This window comes from Carettochelys insculpta, chromosome 2 (genome assembly GCF_033958435.1).
Source record: "Carettochelys insculpta isolate YL-2023 chromosome 2, ASM3395843v1, whole genome shotgun sequence".
Classification (NCBI taxonomy): Eukaryota; Metazoa; Chordata; order Testudines; family Carettochelyidae; genus Carettochelys; species Carettochelys insculpta.
The window spans coordinates 217,428,862-217,447,218 of NC_134138.1; the positions used below are offsets into that span (position 1 = coordinate 217,428,862).

Here is an 18,357-nt window from a genome sequence, read left to right on the forward strand (position 1 = left end):
AAAAAAATTCTGGCATTAAAGGAACAGCTGTGTAATCTTTCCTACACCTGAGTGCAGTTGATGGAAGAGATGAATTCCTCTAGCAACGTCCTCGTTCTTGCTGTGTGCAGCATTGGGGAGCCAGCAAGGTGCTTCAGAGCTCTTAAATAGTTTCTTCTGTGACAATCAGAAAGACATGGGGAGCTATTCAGTCCACTTCATGGATCTAAAATCAAAAAAACCCAAAAGTATCTGCAGGTTGCTGTCTTCGACCAAGCCCTCCATGCACCCTCAAAAATAAAGGGCATTTCCATCTTCCTGTACATAGATGGCTGGCTGATCCAAGCTTGGTCAAGATCCAGGAGAGAAGTGCAAAATCCTGTGAGAAACAAGGAGAGCTCCCTCAATCCAGCTCATGAAATAATGTGCCTAAAAACCACCACCATGATTCAGAGGCCTTTCTTAGGCTCTGCATGAAGAACAAATGCTAAGTAGAGGCAAAGCCTCAATTCACTGCTCAAAGGACATAAAGTGGGTATGTCTTTGGGTCTCTGTGAGTGATGGGGAGCAGTGGCTGCAAGCCACTTCTGCATGGACTTCTTTTAGCATATTTGTCCATCACAATGGAAAAGGGAGTTGAGGTTCTCCCCAAAGGTCTAATCACACAGCAGCTATGTCTACACTAGCCCCCACCTTTCAAAAGGGGGATGCTAATGAGACACTTTGGGATATGCTAATGAGACGCTGCAATGAATATGCAGCACCTCATTGGCATAATGGTGGCTGCAGCACTTAGAAAGTGCCGCTTTCGATCACACGTGGCTCGTCTACATGGGGTCGTTTTTGAAAGGGCCCCTCGCACTTCAAAATCCCCTTATTCCTATATTCATTGGAGTGCCTCATTAGCATCCCCCTTTCAAAGTGGGAGGCTAGTGTAGACATAGACCTGGAGTCCTTGTATCACCGAGGTAACTTCTAAGTGAAGAAAACTTCAAGAAATGATATCTTGACTTTCCAGTGATGGGAGTATTTATTTGGCTCAGAAGCCAGCCTAACTGATTGAAGTGGTGTTCCGGCAGGAAGGCTCTACTCTGGGCAAAGGAACATCTATGGAAAAGAACCAAGATCTGTAGGCTTTGAAAAGACTTAATGAACAGAGCAAAGAGAGACAAGAAGCTATGGAATACTGAGTCGCAGAGGATTAAAATCCTAGGTGATGCCTGAGCTGCTCAAAGAATGGGAAAATTTTAAAAATCTCTGTCAAGTTCCTCCCACCCCATTTATTTTCATTGAAAGGTCAATGTTTTTAGTAATTTGCAGTGATTACTACATCTCTGTTTAGTGGATGAGTTCGAACAGGAACTGGAAGAAGATATTCTGCCTGGCAGTATTTAATCCACAGGGTAGACAGTCCTGTCTTTTCAAACCTATATGTTCCCTCGCTATTTCCAAATTGTTACCTCCAGCAGATGTGCTGGAAAAAGTAAACATTGCTACTGAGTGTGATGCTCAATATCACCACTTAAGAGACCTGTTCACCTTTCATAAGTTGTATATGTGCAATTCTCTGAAGTGGCAGAAGCATCTCCAGGTAGTAATTTGCTTATCTTTAATTAAACCTAGAATACCTGTGTCACAATCACACTGCTTTGCTTTTTTTTTCTCCCGTTCATCTCTCTAAATCAGAATGTAGACTGCAGAATTTCAGACTTCCCCATCCCCTTGTCTCTAGGGCTTTCCAGTACATTCTGGCATGAAATGATAGAATCACAAGCCTCGAAAGGACCGCAAGGGTTATCTAATCTAACCTGTGCCAAGACGCAGGATCTCTTATGGCTAATAATCCAAGACAGATGGCTATCCAGAGCTTTTTTGAAAACCTCCAACAGTGTAGCTTCCACAGCCTCCTTAGTCAGTCTGTTCAGTTGTCCACTGATAGACATTGAAGTTTCCAGAATTCCAGCATCAGAGAAATGGCTTCGTTTCAACACAGACATGACCAGGCTATGATATGGGTATATTTTGCTGGCATCTACCATGTTACATGTTCGTGGGAGGGCACTGAATAGTAAACCTTTAGATATGTTTTCACCAAGCTGCGTCTATTGAAATGGGAGCTAGAGTGTTTTGTTTAACCCAATAAAACAGAGAGAGAATTCATTTTTAGAAATCTGTAATGAGGGAGAGATTAAAATGGAGTAGACCTTGGGAAATAATGGAGGAGATTAATTAAATGAACAGACCAGACCACAGTTTTAAATTAGAAGTGATACCAAAAAAACAAAAGGAACTAGCCACTGCTGGAAGGATTTAGTGCAGGAGTCGGCAACCTGTTGCTCCAGAGCCACAGCTGTGTCTACACTTGCATTCCTCTTTCGAGAGAGGCATGCAAATGAGGGGAATCTAAAATGCAAATAAGGGGCATAGTTGCATATATGTTACCTCATTTGCATATTCAAATCTCGAAATAGCTTCTTTTGAAAGAAAACCAGTGTAAACACTATTTTGAAACAATATGCAAATGAGGTACCTAATATGCAAATCTGCACCTCATTTGCATTTTCAATGTCCCTCATTTGCGTATCTCTTTCGAAAAAGGAATGCAGGTGTAGACACAGCCTTCAAGGAGCCACTTGCAGCTCCAAGTGCTGCTGCCGCTGACTCTTCTTGTGGCTCTGGAGGCTGCTGCTGCTTAAACAAACACTAAATTCATTTGCCTGCTGTTAAATCAGATGAGTTTAGTTTTTTTGTTTTTTGTTTTGTCTGTTTTTTGTTTAAGCGGTGGCAGCCTCTGGAGCCACTGAGCAGTCAGTTGTGGCAGGGAGCCCTGGGGAAGAAAGCTGTGGCAGGGCAGGGAGCTGCCTGCGCAGCACGTGTGGGAAGTGCTAAGCCTGCAGGAGAGCTGGAGCTGGGGAAGGAATGGCCGAATTTGCCTCTGCAAAGCTCTACTGAGGAGGAGGAGGAGGCAGGGAGCAGCTGGGGTGGGGGAGGGAAGGCAGTGGCCATGGAGGAGCTGCGCATGCTGAGGCGAGTTAATCCTGGGGATGGGGCAGGCAGAGGTTGGGGCCAAGGAAGGTTAATGCTGGGGGTGGGAGGGCAGTTTGGGGCTGATGAGTTAAACCTGAGGGATAGGGGTGGGAACTGGAGCTGAGAGTGGTTAAGCCCGGGGATGGGAGGGTGGGTTTGGGGCTGAGGTGGGTTAATCCAGTGGTAGGGGGGTGCAGTTTGGGGCGGAGAGTGCTTAAACCTGGGGATGGGGTAGTTGTGTGATGGGGGGTAATGCTTGGAGATAGGGGGCGAATTTGGAGACTAAGGTGAGTGAAGTCTGGAGATGGGGTAACAACTTTCTAACTTGTACAAATCATTTTATGTGTGCTGTTCTTAAAACAGGAGTTAAAAGTACAGTTTAACATTATTAAGCACTGTCTCGTATTCACATGCGTCGTGGCTCTTGAAGGACTGATTTTTTTGTAACTGAACTTGGAAAAAATGGATGTTCTTGTGATTTCAGTTGCAGACTCCTGGCTTAGTGGTAGCATTTTACATTGTAACACAATTTCTGGGTTCTACTCATTATACATCGTAAGTGATCATGTGGAAGCACCATACTATAGATGGGGAAGTGAGATGTGATGGAAATATCAGATCCTGCTTTCCTCATTTGAAAACTATATTCTCCAATATGTTCCCATATCTACTGTGTCTTGCTACTAGTAGAAAGCTGCCTCTGTCTGAAAGTAACAAAGACACCTTCTACTGTGGCTATCTTTGGTATACCTTTTCATGAATTTGTTGCATGGGAGAGCTTCAGAATAATCGTCTGGACTCCCAATCTATGTAAGAGCCCATATGAATCTTGTGCATCAGCTGTCAGATGATCATCTGGAGGCTCCTAGGCTAAGTCTACACTATGAGATAAATTTGAATTTAAGGCAGTGAACTTGACATTGCCACGACTGCTTCACTGTAAATACCTTTTAGCTCGATTTAGGGAGCACTGTTGTTGAGATTACAATATCGTCGGTACCTGACAGGTATAGCGTCCATCTCGAATTCAAAAGTTCAATTAATGGCTAGTGTGGAAGCACCACGTCTTAATCGAATTTATGAGCCTCCAGAGGTGTCCAATCTGCAACCTACAATGCCCCTTAGTGCTCTGCTCTGGCCACTGCTGTAGGGTGTGCAGGAATTAGGTAATAGGAAGACCCTTGAATTTCACATTAGGACCAGGAAGCCTGTGGCTGTGGGATCATGTTTGTATGAGCGTCCGAGCAGTGTTTTTCTGTCATTGCTGTTAGTGCTGTGAGCGCATCTACCCAGTACAAATGGTTCATGGTTCTGTCTCTACACTTGGTATTTTTTTTTTCTGTGCTGCCTGGAGCCTGGTGCTGCCTTGCCACACCCCATGGCAGCAAGGCTGTTGTGAGGGGTCATGCTTGCATAAGAGGCCAAGAAACTCCTCAGTGGCTTACATTTGTGCGCATCACCCTTCCCTCCCCCACAGGCACCACGCAGTCGGGGTCTTTCCCACACTCAGCCACATCACATGAGCTCCCGACCCAATAAAAGGCTGTGCCTGCCATTCGGTGCTGGCCATGCTGCCTGGAAGCACCATGTCCTAGCTTGCGTGCGGTTAGGGCTCCAAGGGTTTGAAAGAGTTTTGGGGGCTTGCTGCCACCTGTGGGGAAGTGTCTCCGGGCGGCTACGATAATCGGGGGCTTGCAGCAAGGTGGGCTCAGGAAATGCCATCGAAAGTTGAGAGAGCAGACGTTCAGTTTAATACATTTCTAGGTTATGGAGCATCAAGAAATAAATGTGACGGAGCAATGGCTCAGTATGGGCTTGATCCAAAGGCCACTGAGGTCAGGGTATTAGCTCTACAATTACCCCAGTTAGCCAAGTGAGGCATGGAGTGATCAAAGGAACCATAACTGATTTAATGAGCCATTTGCATTTGCAGTGTATGTCTAAGTAGCATTTCTACATTATGGAACATCAAGAAATAAACGTGACCAAGCAATAGTTCGGTATGTGCTTGATCCAAAGGTCCTTGAAGCAGATGTATGAGCTCTAGAATTACCTCAGTATAGGCTTGATCCAAAGGCCAATGAAGTCAATGAAAAGAATCCCATTGATTAGGCTCAGGCCTTAAGTGATACAGAATTTCTTTTCGGAGTTACGAGCTAATCCATTCCAGATGACTGATCTGGGGTGGGAAGACCTTCTTATGAAAAGCATTGTGTTCAGCAGGCAAATGCTCTAACCGCTCTTCTACCCCATCCCTTCTTCTCACTTGTGAAAAGCAAATCATTTTTACAAGCAAAAGTCTGACTGAAAAAATGAATGTTTGCTTAATGTGGCAGGGGAATGAGGGAAATGGAATATAGGAAGATGTCGTCAGATACCCACAGCCACTTGTGGGCAGTTTTTTTCCCATGTTGCACCAGTGAAAATACCCAGAATACTATGGGGCTCTGGGAACTGTGGGATAGGCTCTCACAATACAGCGCTGCAGCAGTTGATGTTTGGCAACTTGTGTGTGGCAGCAATAAGTCAACTATGTGGGGAGCCTGTGGGAAGGTGAGGATGCTCAAATTCAAATTTATAAAACCCAGCATTACAAAATTGATTTTAATAGTTCATTTTAGCTCGTAATGTAGATGTAGCACTATTGTGTTCTGCTGGCCTTCTTCATTATAGTGCAATGTGCTGCCTGCCTCTAGGCAAGAATCTCAAAAAGATGTTTTAACCTCTTACGGCTCATGAAGACTGGCTGGGGGTAAATTTGGTCATATTTCTCAATGTGTTTTCAGTTTCAGCACATTTTATCAGTTTCAGGAGGGTGGTTGTGGTTAGTCTGTTTCAGCAAAAACAAAGTCCTGTGGCACCTTGTTTTTTAAGGTGCTACAGGACTCCTTGTTGTTCTATCAATTGCATTACATGGATAGTAGGAGTTGATCAAAGGTATGGTACAGTCATGAATAGTTGCAATTTTATTCATTGCTAGTACCATGTAATTTTGTTTTGCAGATTTATTTGTGCAGAATATATATATGCAATATATTTCATACAGATGTCTGTTGGAGATCTCCTTGGATAAAACTTAATTCCAGCATTGTACATTCACATTGAATACTCAGTTTCTGGGGTGGGGCAGGAAGGAGATAATTTTTATGAATTTTTGGAAGGCACATGGACCAGCTTCTGAATATAGGTAAGATCTTGCTAAAACAAAGGATTGAATTAGTCAGCCCAAAGGTTCATGAAACAGAAGACATGATTGTTTGGTTCCATGAGAAGCTGAGCAAGCTTGGCACTGAGGCATATTTTGCTTTTAATATTTTTCCATGTGACTTATTCTTGTGGAATGTACCTTAGGTTCTAATTCTGTGGTTTCCTTTTGGATTAGAAGAGTGACTGTCTTTTCTTGTGGCTGATTAACTACAAGCATTATCTATTAGCTATCAAATTGGCTTTAAATGATTTCAGCTTTTTGAAGAAGAGACAAATTAAAATAATGTGACTAGCTACCATAAAACTGGATTGAGGGAAGGAGTTTGGCTGGATTTAGACAAGGGAAATTTATAATAAATATATGTTTCACTCAGGAACCCCTCTGATGGACCAGAACACCTTTGTGCTAGACATTGTATGAACACCTAAGTAGGCAGCCTCTGTTCCACAGAGATTACAGAATCACAGGGCTGGAAGGGACCTCAGGAGGTCATCTAGTCCAGCCCCCTGCTTCAAGCAGGATCAGCCCCCACTAAGTCATCCCAGCCAGGACCTTGTCCAGCCGGGACTTAAAAACCTCAAGGGATGGAGAATCGACTATCTCTCTAGGCAACACATTCCAATGCTTCACTGCCCTCCTGGTGAAGTAGTTTTTCCTAATATCTAACCTACACCTCTCCCTCTTCAACTTCAGACTACTACTCTTTGTTCTGCCATCTGATACCACTGAGAACAGTTTCTCACCCTCCTTTTTAGCGCCCCCTTTCAGGAAGTTGAAGGCTGCTATTAAATCACCTCTAAGTCTTCTCTTCTGTAAAGTAAACAAGCCCAAATCCCTCACCCTGTCCTCATAGGTCTTGCGCTCCAGACCCTTAATCATTTTTGTTGCCCTTTGCTCCAGCAAATCCACATTCTTTTTATACTGGGGGCCCCAAAACTGGACACAGTATTCCAGATGTGGCCTCACCAGTGCCGAATAAAGAGGAATAACTACTTCCCTAGATCTGCTCGAAATGCTCCTCCTAATGCATCCTAGTATGCTGTTAGCCTTCTTGGCTACAAGGGCACACTGTTTACTCATATCCAGCCTTTCATCCACCATAACCCCTAGGCCCCTTTCCATTGTACTGCTGCTGAGCTACTTGGTTCCCAGCCTGTAACAATGCTTGGGATTCTTCCACCCCAGGTGCAGGACTCTACACTTCTTCTCCTTGTTGAACCGCATCAGATTTGTTTTGGCCCAGTCCTCCAATTTATCCAGGTTCCTCTGGATTCTCTCTCTACCCTCCAACGAATCTACCTCTCCCCCTAGTTTTGTGTCATCCGCAAACTTGCTGAGGATGCAATCCAGTCCCCATCCAGGTCGTTAATCAAGATGTTGAATAACACCAGCCACAGAACCGAGCCTTGCGGCACTCCGCTTGAAACAGACTGCCATCCAGATATTGAGCCATTGACCACGACCCGTTGGGCCTGACCATCAAGCCAGCTTTCTATCTATCTTATAGTCCAAGGATCCAATCCATATTTCCTTAACTTATGGACAAGAATGTTGTGGGAGACCATATCAAAAGCCTTGCTGAAGTCAAGGTACAAGCTAAACAATCTCCAGAGTTAAAATCTAGCTATCTGGTTGAAGCCTGTCTTGATAAATCAAGACTGCTTATACTTTTTTGTTGAACATTTGTTTGCACTAATGTTTAATAAACTGGTACTTTTTTAAATGATCAGAGCAGCTTCTACAAGCATTTTCTTCAAAGGGACAACCTAGAAGTTCCACAGTATATACCTACTGCTATGATTTGTCTTCCCTCCTGCAATACTGTGCACCTTGTAATCCCTTGGAAGTGCAGATATCTTCTTCCAATAAGACATTACCAACATTTCTCATCTTTGTACTGTATTCCATTATTTTGGCTTAAAGATTATTTGTCCATTTGGGGAAATCCACTAGACTTGGGGGAAGGGGGGGACTCAGAGTGGAGGGTGTGACATTTTGTAAGGGGAGTGCAGTGCCGTTGGCTCTCCCCCCCCCCACCTAGCCCCCCCGACCCCGCGGCATCCGCTGCCTCACCAGCCCTCTGCTTTCTCCCATGCGGCCTCTGCCATTGTTGTCGCCAAGAGAACACCTCCATATCCCCCCACGGATGCTAGGCCAATCGGAATGTGCACCGATCCTGAGTCAAGCGGCAGGGGCAGTCGGCAAGTTCTCAACTTGATAAGGTACTTCCTGGGGTCCCCCCCCAGCACCCCTACCCTTTTGGGGGCCCACTGGAGCCTCCCAGCACCCCCTTCTCAAGCATCCCATCCCCCATCCTGAGCTTCCCCCCACCTCCCTTCGTGTGGCTCTCCTACAGGTTGTGGGGACCCTGGGTAATTGCAGAGGTGAAAAGTGGGGGTCTGATGTAAAAAGTTTGCTCACCCCTGCATTAGGCTGTTAGATTAAAACCAACCTCATCATCATTTTCTGTAATACACTTCAAAGTTTTTAATTTTTATATAGTGAAATAGATGATCGGTAGATGTGAAAGCACTTTAGTTCATTCCAGGCAAATATCTGGGGACAGGTTTGACATCCAGTATAACACTTATCCTACAAAATAATATGTGGGTTTTGTTTGCATTATTTTTTAATACCACACAGAAAACTGCTGACTTAATGTGCAAAAAACCGAGGAGTCTGGTGGAATCAGTCCCTTGCCACAGAATTTAGGTCTACTGTGCCTCAGAATATCTTGGCTGGGACCTGACAGTGATGGTTCAATAGACTCTCAGTACACTTTGCAAATTAGAACCTGCTTGTGGTCATGACCTGTTATAAACTTTGTAATTTTACAAGTATGTCAGCCAACTCACAGTGAAGTTAGAGTGATAATTTCAAACCAGAGGTCTGGGAAACTTCAAGTGGGCAACATTCACTCTGTGATCAGTCAGTGCTAGAAAAGCATTTCCTGCATTGGACTTTAGTGGGAGTAGAGAAGATCGTGAATAACGTGTGGCTTTTTTTTTTCTCTCCTAAATCAGCTTCAAACGCCTTGATTGAAGGTTTGTTTTTCAAGCATCTGCTTGCAAAGAGAAACTGCCATCTTTGTAAGACGACTTATTAAAAGAAATCTTGCTTTACTAAAGAGCAGGAAGCAGATCAGGAAAGACGCATTTTGTGTGATCTGGGAGTCAACTATTTAAAACGAAGCTAACGTGAGCTGTACAAATGTTAAAATCTGAAACACTTATGAGATGGCACAGGGGGCAAATGTCACCAAAATAAGAGCAGGAGAACCTAATTTCTTCAGAATGCAGCTTCCCAAGTCAAAGCTGTTCAATGAGTAGTGAAATGGTATGGCCCACGCCCAGTTTTGTCATGTAGCTCGCCACACAGTTGTTCTATGTGCCGTATTGGTTCATATTCATCAACTCACTATTGTTGATGCTGATGGTAGTGTTACCCACAAACCTGCATGTGGTTAACTGTCCACTATAGTGGTACCTAGACCACTTCACAGAGAAGGAATAAGTGTCCTCTACAGCCTGAGCTGAGAGCCAGCTGGCCTCTTGTTTCAGCTGTAGAAGTGTCTGCATGAAGCTCCAGAGGTCCTAGGTTTGAGTCCCCCCTGTAGGCAGCTCCAGTATATTGTGACCATATTTCTCCCAGCCAAATACGGAATGTGGGAATGACCCCCGTCCTGGCCAAACCGGGATGCATGGTCACCCTATCTGGGGTACTGGGAACAGGGCTGACACCACACCAGCAAAGCTCCTGGCTTCCCCAAGTTGTGGGTGGCAGCCCACGCGGCCACACAGGTCCGGCTCCCAGCTGGAGGAAGCCAAGCAGCTCTGGCTCCAACCCAACTGCAGCAGCCATGGTTCACCCTGCCGGCTCCAGCGGCTTGGCTCCAGCCCCCACAGCTCTGGCTCCAATCCAGGCTCCCACTCCAAGCCCCAGGGCCCCGGCCCCTGCTCCAACCCCCACCCCAGGCTCCAGATCCAAACCCACTGAAGCCCCGGTTCACACACCCTGGCCCCAACCCCTGCGTCCCCAGCTCAGCTCCAGCGGGGGAGCTGGGCAAGCAGCTGAGCTGCTGTGCAGTCTGGATCCCACCTACCCCAGGTGGGGGAAGCTGGTGAACCACTATGAAATATGGGACAATTAGCCCCTTTTGCGAAATAAATCGGGACACCAGAATGGTGCCTGAAATACAGGGCTGTCCCTCTGAAAATGGGATGGACGGCCCCCTCGTACAGTAACAATGGTCAGCCACTGTCAATTTGGCTAATACATGAAGTCGTCACATAAAAGGGAAAGTCTCTTTTCCCCCAACCCCCACTCCTTGATAATTAGCAAATGCCTGAGCCATACCGTCTTGGGGAGGGAAGGGTGGGCAGGTGATGGAGCAGTTGTTTTATTTTGACCTTAAAGAAAGAGTGCTATTTTTGTGGTAACTTTTAAGATAAGTATTGCATTTCAGCATAAGGTGAATTAATAAGAAAAATACCATGTTTTAGATGAGGGTGGGGGAAAACAGTATTTTGGTAGAAGCTTTAAGAGAAGATTTACTATAAATTGTCTTTGAGAAAATAATTTTTTTTTTTTAAAAGATCCTTTGATAAGAACATCTAAATTCTGGCTTATAGCCACACAGAGAGGTATCGTTTGAAGATCTGGGGAAGACAGCACTGTGTCTGATTGTATTTGGACACCTATTTTAAAGAACTAGCTTTTCAAAAAGGAAGCTTGGACTCTTTTTAAAAATAAGTGCCTTAGGCCCTCTCCATTTACTAGGTTTGCTCTAACCCATCCTGCCTCTGAATATATATTTTTCAAACCTTTAGAAGAAAACAAAAACAACCCTACTCTTTGCACAATGAGACTAACTTACTACTGGAGTTTAAGCTGGCACAACTATTTATTGAGGGCAATAATTTATTTGGTGCAATGGAATCACATCCACTTATATCAGCAAGAAAAATCTTCCTCCCCAGTGCAGAAACTTCTTTACTTTTCTAAGCCCTTCCTCCTAGCATGGAAATTTAGGCTGCTTTGTCCACAAGCAGCCAAGTCTAAAGCCATGTACAATTTGCACAATATTTTTTTTCAGGTTTTGAAAAATATGACCATTTTGTCTACTGTGTTGAAAAGCTGTAGCCATAGCAACCATTGCCAACACTACAAATCTGTCATTCGGGGTTTCCACCCTGGTTTTTTGCATACACTGAAACCACCACTGTTATTAAACAAGCTATTCGTTAACCTTCCTGCCATTCAGTGTGTAACAGAAGTGACATAGTTGCAGATTTGGAGCTCCAGGTATGATTAGTCATGCCCACCTGTAAATAGCAGCTACGTTTGTACAACCCTTTGCAAAAAATGAAAGCAGCTTTTGGCACTGAATGAGCACTGTAACTAAATTCTCAAGGACCCCAGGAGGCTAATTGTGTGTTCCATTGATTCCCTTCTTGTAAGAAGTTTAGTTTCTCCAAACTGTTCATAATGGTTCTGTTCTTTCCTAACTTTCTGTGAATTTCTTGTTTTTATGTAATAGCCTTTGTTTGTTAGTTTGTTTGGGGGATGTGTAATATACTTGTTTACGGTTTGGGATTATTTAATCTGTAAAGTGATGCTTGGTGCTGCTTTTAAATTGTGTTCTTCATAAGCACCCAGATGGTATCTTGACTTTAAAATAATCAGTAAGAACTCACAGGTTTTGTTCTTTCTCTTTGACTTTTGAAAATTATCCTAAAGCAGTTGTTCAGTTACTTTCTAACTACAGCAATGCAGTCCAACTGCATTACCAAGAGCTTTATTATGATTTCTTGACTCATATTTCCAAATAACATGGACTATATCTGATTCTCATTAAATTCCTGTTTTTTATTTTCTCTTAGGAATCTCCTTGGGGCCCTGAGGATGCCTTTGGAATGCATATGGAGGAACAATGAGTCTTGCTTTTCCCTCCCAGATCTTCCAATTCACTTTGTGTAATGCCCTTCAGCTGGTGTTCTAACTGAGTTGACACAAACTGTTTCTGGGATCATGAGTGAAGAAAAGAGCCTAGGTGTGTCCCAGAAGGTGTTGTCACCTTCAAGAAGTACCAGCAGCTGCTCCTCCAAGCAGGGAAGTCGACAGGTAAAGTAAAAATCGCTAGCTCCTATTTGCTGGGGGAGAGGGGCAGACTTACAGTGACCTTGAACACAATTATATGTTTAATGGTCTGTTGTGCAGTTGCTTGATCTTTCTTTCAGTGGCAGCATCTTGTCTTCAGTCAAGTGAAATAAACATACATTACTGAGTAGCAGATACTTTATAACATTGGAAAGGGCAATAGGGAATTCAGTTAATACTGTGCACTCTCTCTAGATGTTGTGTGCCTGTAGACTGGTACTCTTCTTGGCTTTTGTAGTTGGGTGCTCAGAACCCCTAAATCTACCCTACAAGAAGCCATCCCAGTGGTAACATTTTATAAGATGCTGCCCGCTCAAGCTTTCAGTGGGGTGTGAGTGAGGGAGAGAAATATTTGTTAGGAACATTCTTTATCAGCATATATTGTCAGTATTAATACTGAAAATCTGCCCAGGGGTGCAGATTGTTGCTGTGATACCCAAAGTCCCTAATAAATGCATATAACCCCTGTCCAAAAAAATTCTTTGAAACACACATCATATATGATTTGCTTTTTAAAGTAATAGTTTTTTTTTTTTTTTTAAGCATGCCCAGAGGTGTCTGACCATGTAAAGCGAGTGTGTGCATATGTCCAAGCACAACTTTATTTTTCCTTGAGGAAACAGACGCCATGCTGTACAGCCTCGCTGAAAACATACGCTGATGTTCACTGGAACCAATATTTCCTCCGCATGAGTGAAGCCAGGTCAAATTCAGTTATGCAACTCCGGCTATGTTAATGACATAGCTCGAGTTGGCATACCTTAATTCAAGCTTCCACATTGTCCATTGCGATAGGTCAACAGAAGTGGAATGCAATGATATGGAAAATGTCTTTTTTTTTTTTGTTGCACTTGCAAAGACAGACACTTGGACTTAAGAGTCTTGTATTCTACACATTGTAGAGCTCCTCAGAAGGAGTAGATGTGCTGCTATGTATTTAAGCAGAAATGTGAACCATTCTCTGTTTTGGTGCCAGTGAGGAGAGAGTCATTTATTTATAGTTCAATGTCAGTGGCTTCTAAGATATCTGTCTTGGTCCTCCATCCCCACCCCACCCCGAGAGAGTGAGGGAACCCAGCAAAGAAAGGAGACAACTCTTCCCAAAAGTTGCTCATTCGTTCTTTAACATGGTCCTGACTCTGATAACAGCCAGGGTTAAAGTTATTTGGAGGAATGGTGGGGCTAACACACGAGGGAGTAGAAATTTCTGAGGCTGAGTTATTAGGGGAGTTTTCTCTAATGGATTGAGCTGTTAATCCGATTTGACAGAATACACATCATGTTACTAATTGCCAAAGCCTTCTAACTGGTGAATAATTACTGCATTCCTGTCCTAGCCTCCATCCAGACATCAGTTACATTCTTGCCCTCCCTAGCTCTACAGATAACACCAATTCTGTAATGAAAGAAACTGATAATTTTTATTGGGTATTTAGTTTTTTTCCTCTATTACTGGTGCAATTTTACTTAATTTACTGCATTTACATTGCTGGTTTGGTTTGGTTGGTTGCTTGCTTGCTTGCTTGGTTGTTTGGTTTGTTTGTTTTCAGGAACATATTTTTTTCTCAAAGTATTTTGATTTTTGGTTCCTATAGTTTCATAGAACTATCAGAAAAAGATTCTAGTAGAGCCCTAGACCAACGACAAAGTATTATTATTCTTAATAATAGTACTAATCATAACAAATATAATAAAAGTAGCCCCAAAACTACAGCTCACAGTTTCAGATCCTCTGTGGGGAGGTTAAGAATATTGTGTCTAATCATTTGATACTCTGCTCTTCTTCCATTCTAGTGCGGAATTTTATTCCTCCTCCAACACCCCCCCCCCCCGTGCACACCCACGTGCCCCTTCCTGATCGGCTTCAGTCAGAACTGCACTCCTTCAAAACAGGCTATATCAAGACTGTGTTGTCTGGCCACCTCTTTCCCCTTTGCCTCAGAGTGCCTGCAGCTGATCTCACAGGCGGGGACATACCACTAATCAGATTAAGCGGAAAGAGGCTGTTACACAGCATAAGAGAGAAGGGGGTCTTGGCAGGCATTTTGTGAAGTGGTGAGGTACGTGGTGTTAGTTCCTCAAGCTTGGGCGAGGAGGGAGTGCTACTGCAGGTTCACGCAAGCCCTAGAGAAGGGGAGTTTATTTGGGAGTGTGGGTATTGTGCTCTTGGTAGAATTAGGGCACCTTCTTGGATCACAGCATTTTAGTCTGAGGTAGTGTGACTGGTCCTCCCCGCAGAGCAGCATATGGTGCTGGTGACACTTGCGTAAAGATCTCTCTGATGCAGACCAGAGCCGGTCTGGCTTGAAGGATTGCTTTAAGTGGTACTGTGGAACTTTCCTTCTAGAACACCCTTCCTTCCCTCACTACTCCTAGTGGCCTGTTTTGGGCAGCATGACCCTGAAAACACTGACAAATTAATCCCTTCCGACAAAATGGGACTGACCTTCACCTTTAAGCATCAGCAGTGGGTGAGGAGTGATTTCCATTGCCATGCCTCTGCATGGTACTTCAATATAACATACACCGTTAGGCCGTAATTTTACATATTTGTGAGGGAGGGGAAAAAACCCTGAACTTTTTAAGTTTCACATTGACATCTTCAAAATAAGCAGTGTAGAGGGGGAATCAACAAATCCACTTGAGATACGTGGATACAGTAAGAAAAAGGAGATACACCTATATTGTAAATCTTGTACTGAAAAGAAAATTCAGTAACTTTTGCCCAGTGTCTGAACCATAACAAATGCTTTAGTTGCTGCTGGTGCAAAATCTTATCCTCCACAGAGGAGCTTTCTATTTTTGGCACTTTAAGACATGTGACTTGGTTTTATACTAGAAGGAAGTCTGGCGCACTCATCGGTTACAGTCAAGGAGCTGCAAGAACAAGCATCTGTCTGTGAGCCAGTCAGACTCGTTACTCCATTTTTTTCCCCCCAGAAACAAAAGATAGCCTTGAGCAGTTTCTGGTGTGCTGTTATAGAAAATCAAGGATCTTTTTTGGTTATGTAATGCCAGGTTAACAGTCCTTGAGACCAAAGGCCTTCATACCTGTTCTGTGGCTGACCTAGACAGCAGGAGTTAACCTACTGCTGTCAGAGATGATGATGGTTTTGCTCATTCTGAGTTGACATTGGTAAAATTTTGTTCTAACAGTTGCTTTCTGCAGCATCCTGCAACTTTTTGCGCACACCCCCACTCTGGACACTGACTGTACTGCTGCTATTGGCTTTTTAAAATGTAACTGAGATTCTTCTTGGAGTGTCCCCGTGGGTGCTCCACGTTAGGTGTCGGGCTCGCCCCGGCACCACAGGTCGGATCTTCCAAGCAGTTTCTGCCGGACCGCGTATGCGCCGGTGCGCGCCGCTCCCTTGCGCGCTCCCGGCCACGTGCGCGATCCAGTCCCCACCAGTTCCTCTTTAACCGCCATCGGCTGCAGACGGAATCCGCTCAGGCTACAGCCAGAGTTAGCATATTTAACGTTTTTAATTGTTTTAAAGTTTCTTCAGTCTTAGATTAAGTTAGTCGGTTGTTGTTTTCAACAACAAAAAAAAAAAAAAACAAAGAAAGGGAAGGAATTCAAAGCTTCCAATCCTAGTAACAAGCAGAGCACCGGAGGCCAGGAGCCTAGGGCCATTAGCCCTCCTGCCACGGCAGGCTTTATCCAAGAGGGGAACAAGCACAGAGAAGGTGCTAAGTACCCTATTAACAACTCAAAGACTCACCACAATGTCCTCTTCAGGATTCAAGAAGCGTGAGTCGTGCCGCGAGGCGATGCCAGCGTCTGATGGGCACAGTCAGTGTATAAGGTGCTTGGGGGAATCCCATGTCACTCAGAAATGTTCCTTCTGCGCCAAGTTAACAGCCAGAGCAAGGAAGGACAGGGAAATGCGGCTGAAAATGCTGCTGTTCGACAAGGCCCTCCAGCCAGACGTGCCGGAGCGGCCGCAGCAGGAGGGACCCTCCGGGGCCCATAAAAGGAAAGCCACGTCCCTAACCCCATCAGCGCAAAAACGGAGGAAAATCTCCCCAACCCGATCCCTGCTGGCAGCAACAGCGAGCGGGACGGGTGGAGTGCACAGCCCCCAGCCGCAGCTACAGCTGATTGGCAGCGGCGCGGAGACGCACGTGGCGGAGGTTCACCCTCCAATGATCAAACAGCTGCCCCGCACCGCGGGCAGGGCGGCGGCCAAGCAAGCGCCGGAACCGGCGGCTCCGCAAACAGCGGCACTAACCCCCGGGGAACCGGCGGCACAGAGCGCACAGGCACGTGGCCTGCAGGCACCGGGGGAGACCGCCCACGCGGCACTGCTGAGGAGCGTGCCGAGCGCGGTGCAGACTATGGGGCCGAGATCCCCGACGCATCAGGGGGCAGAGCCACCCCCACAGGGGAGGGGAAAGGCAGCACAGAAAACACAGCACCGCAGTGTCTCTCCAGACAGGGCTGCAGAGCTGCTTTCTCTGAGCCCTCCGCTCGTGCTGCGGACTCCAACGAGAAGGCAGGGGTCACTCCTAGCCTATCCGGAGCCCGCATCTCCATTTCTACAGCCAGCCTCCCCATGACTTGGACAACCTTTCCCGTTCTTGTGCTTAGAGCCACTTGAGTACTATCACAAATCAGTCTCTCCAGCATCCCATGTCTCCAGAAGATCTCGCTCCCCCAGACATAGGGGGTATGCACCAAGGGAGTGGTCCAGGTCACCATCCCAGGAGCAGTGCCCGTGTTGCCATGGTCGCCCCTATCATGCGAGGCATAGACACCATAGGCATACTACCAGGGACAGATCCCCACAGATGGTTCCGTATCCCCAAGGGCAATCGCGAACGGGGACAGAGACTCGAATATCTCAGGGGGAGTTGGTTCTGGAACCCCAGGATTTTCCCTCGCAAGCTTCTAGTGAGTGGATGTACCACCGTCAACAGGACCCGGAGGGGTCCAGAGAGGCGTACCCTAGCGGTTCCTCGCTGTCCTCCCCGGATGAGGCTACGGCCCCGGGGGACGTCCATCCTCTGGACAATCTCAAACAGTTCCAAGAGCTGTTTAAAAGGGTGGCCTTCACGCAAGGCATCCAGACAGCAGAGGTGCAAGAGAAGCACCATAAGCTCCTTAAAAATCTGAGACCTCCGGCCTCCTCTAAAATAGCCATACCGCTTGACGAAGCAATCTTGGAGTCCGCCACCACGATATGGCAGACCCCTGCAACTATTCCGCCTGTCCACAAGAGAACGGACAAGAAATACTTCATGCCGGCGAAGGGCATGGAGTTCCTATTCAGCCACCCACAACGAAATTCTCTGGTGGTAAAATCGTCTCAACAGAGATCAAAAATGTCTCAGTTCAAAACAGGGGGAACGGACAAAGATGCCAAGAAACTAGAGCTGTTCGGCAGAAAGGTCTACTCCTCCTCCACCCTACTGTTGAAAGTGGCGAATTACGCAGCGCATCTAGCGAACCACAATTTCGACAACTACTCTAGGTTAACCTCCCTCATGGACTCGCTTCCAGAGGACAAGAAGCCAGTGCTCAAGGCTATTGTGCAAGAAGGCTATGCGGCCTCGAGGACGGGAGTTCAGATCGCCCTAGTCGTAGCGGATACGGCAGCACGCTCAACAGCTACGGCAGTGGTCATGAGCAGGGAGTCCTGGCTCCAGACATCGGGTATCCCGAGGGATCTGCAGGCGAAGATCGTTGATCTCCCCTTTGACACGCAGAAGCTGTTTGCAGTATCAACCACAGCGTCCCCAGTACCACAGGGGCTACAAGCAAGGGCGACATCAACAGCACCAACAGTACAGAACTCCCAGGCGACGTTCTCAACAGAGCCGTGCGTCCTTGGGGCAGGGCCAAAGGCCACAAGTTTGACACACAGATCGAGGGCTGCACTATCGCTACCATCGCGCAATGTCATCCAAAGCTACTGTTCCACCATCGCCTCCGACCATTCTACGACCAGTGGCAAAAGATCACCACAGACAAATGGGTA

General features: G+C 45.7%; 1 protein-coding gene across 9 annotated transcripts in view; it reads left to right on the plus strand.

Annotated features, from left to right (window-relative positions):
• The window catches only part of OSBPL3 (oxysterol binding protein like 3), a 135,479-nt gene that overhangs the window by 50,906 nt on the left and 66,216 nt on the right, over positions 1-18,357 (plus strand). For all 9 annotated transcript variants that reach the window (XM_074984616.1, XM_074984612.1, XM_074984611.1 and 6 more), the window contains one exon: positions 12,097-12,337. In XM_074984616.1, coding sequence (XP_074840717.1) covers positions 12,245-12,337 — 93 coding nt within the window. In that variant the 5' untranslated portion in view covers positions 12,097-12,244. The remainder of the gene's footprint in view (positions 1-12,096; positions 12,338-18,357) is intronic.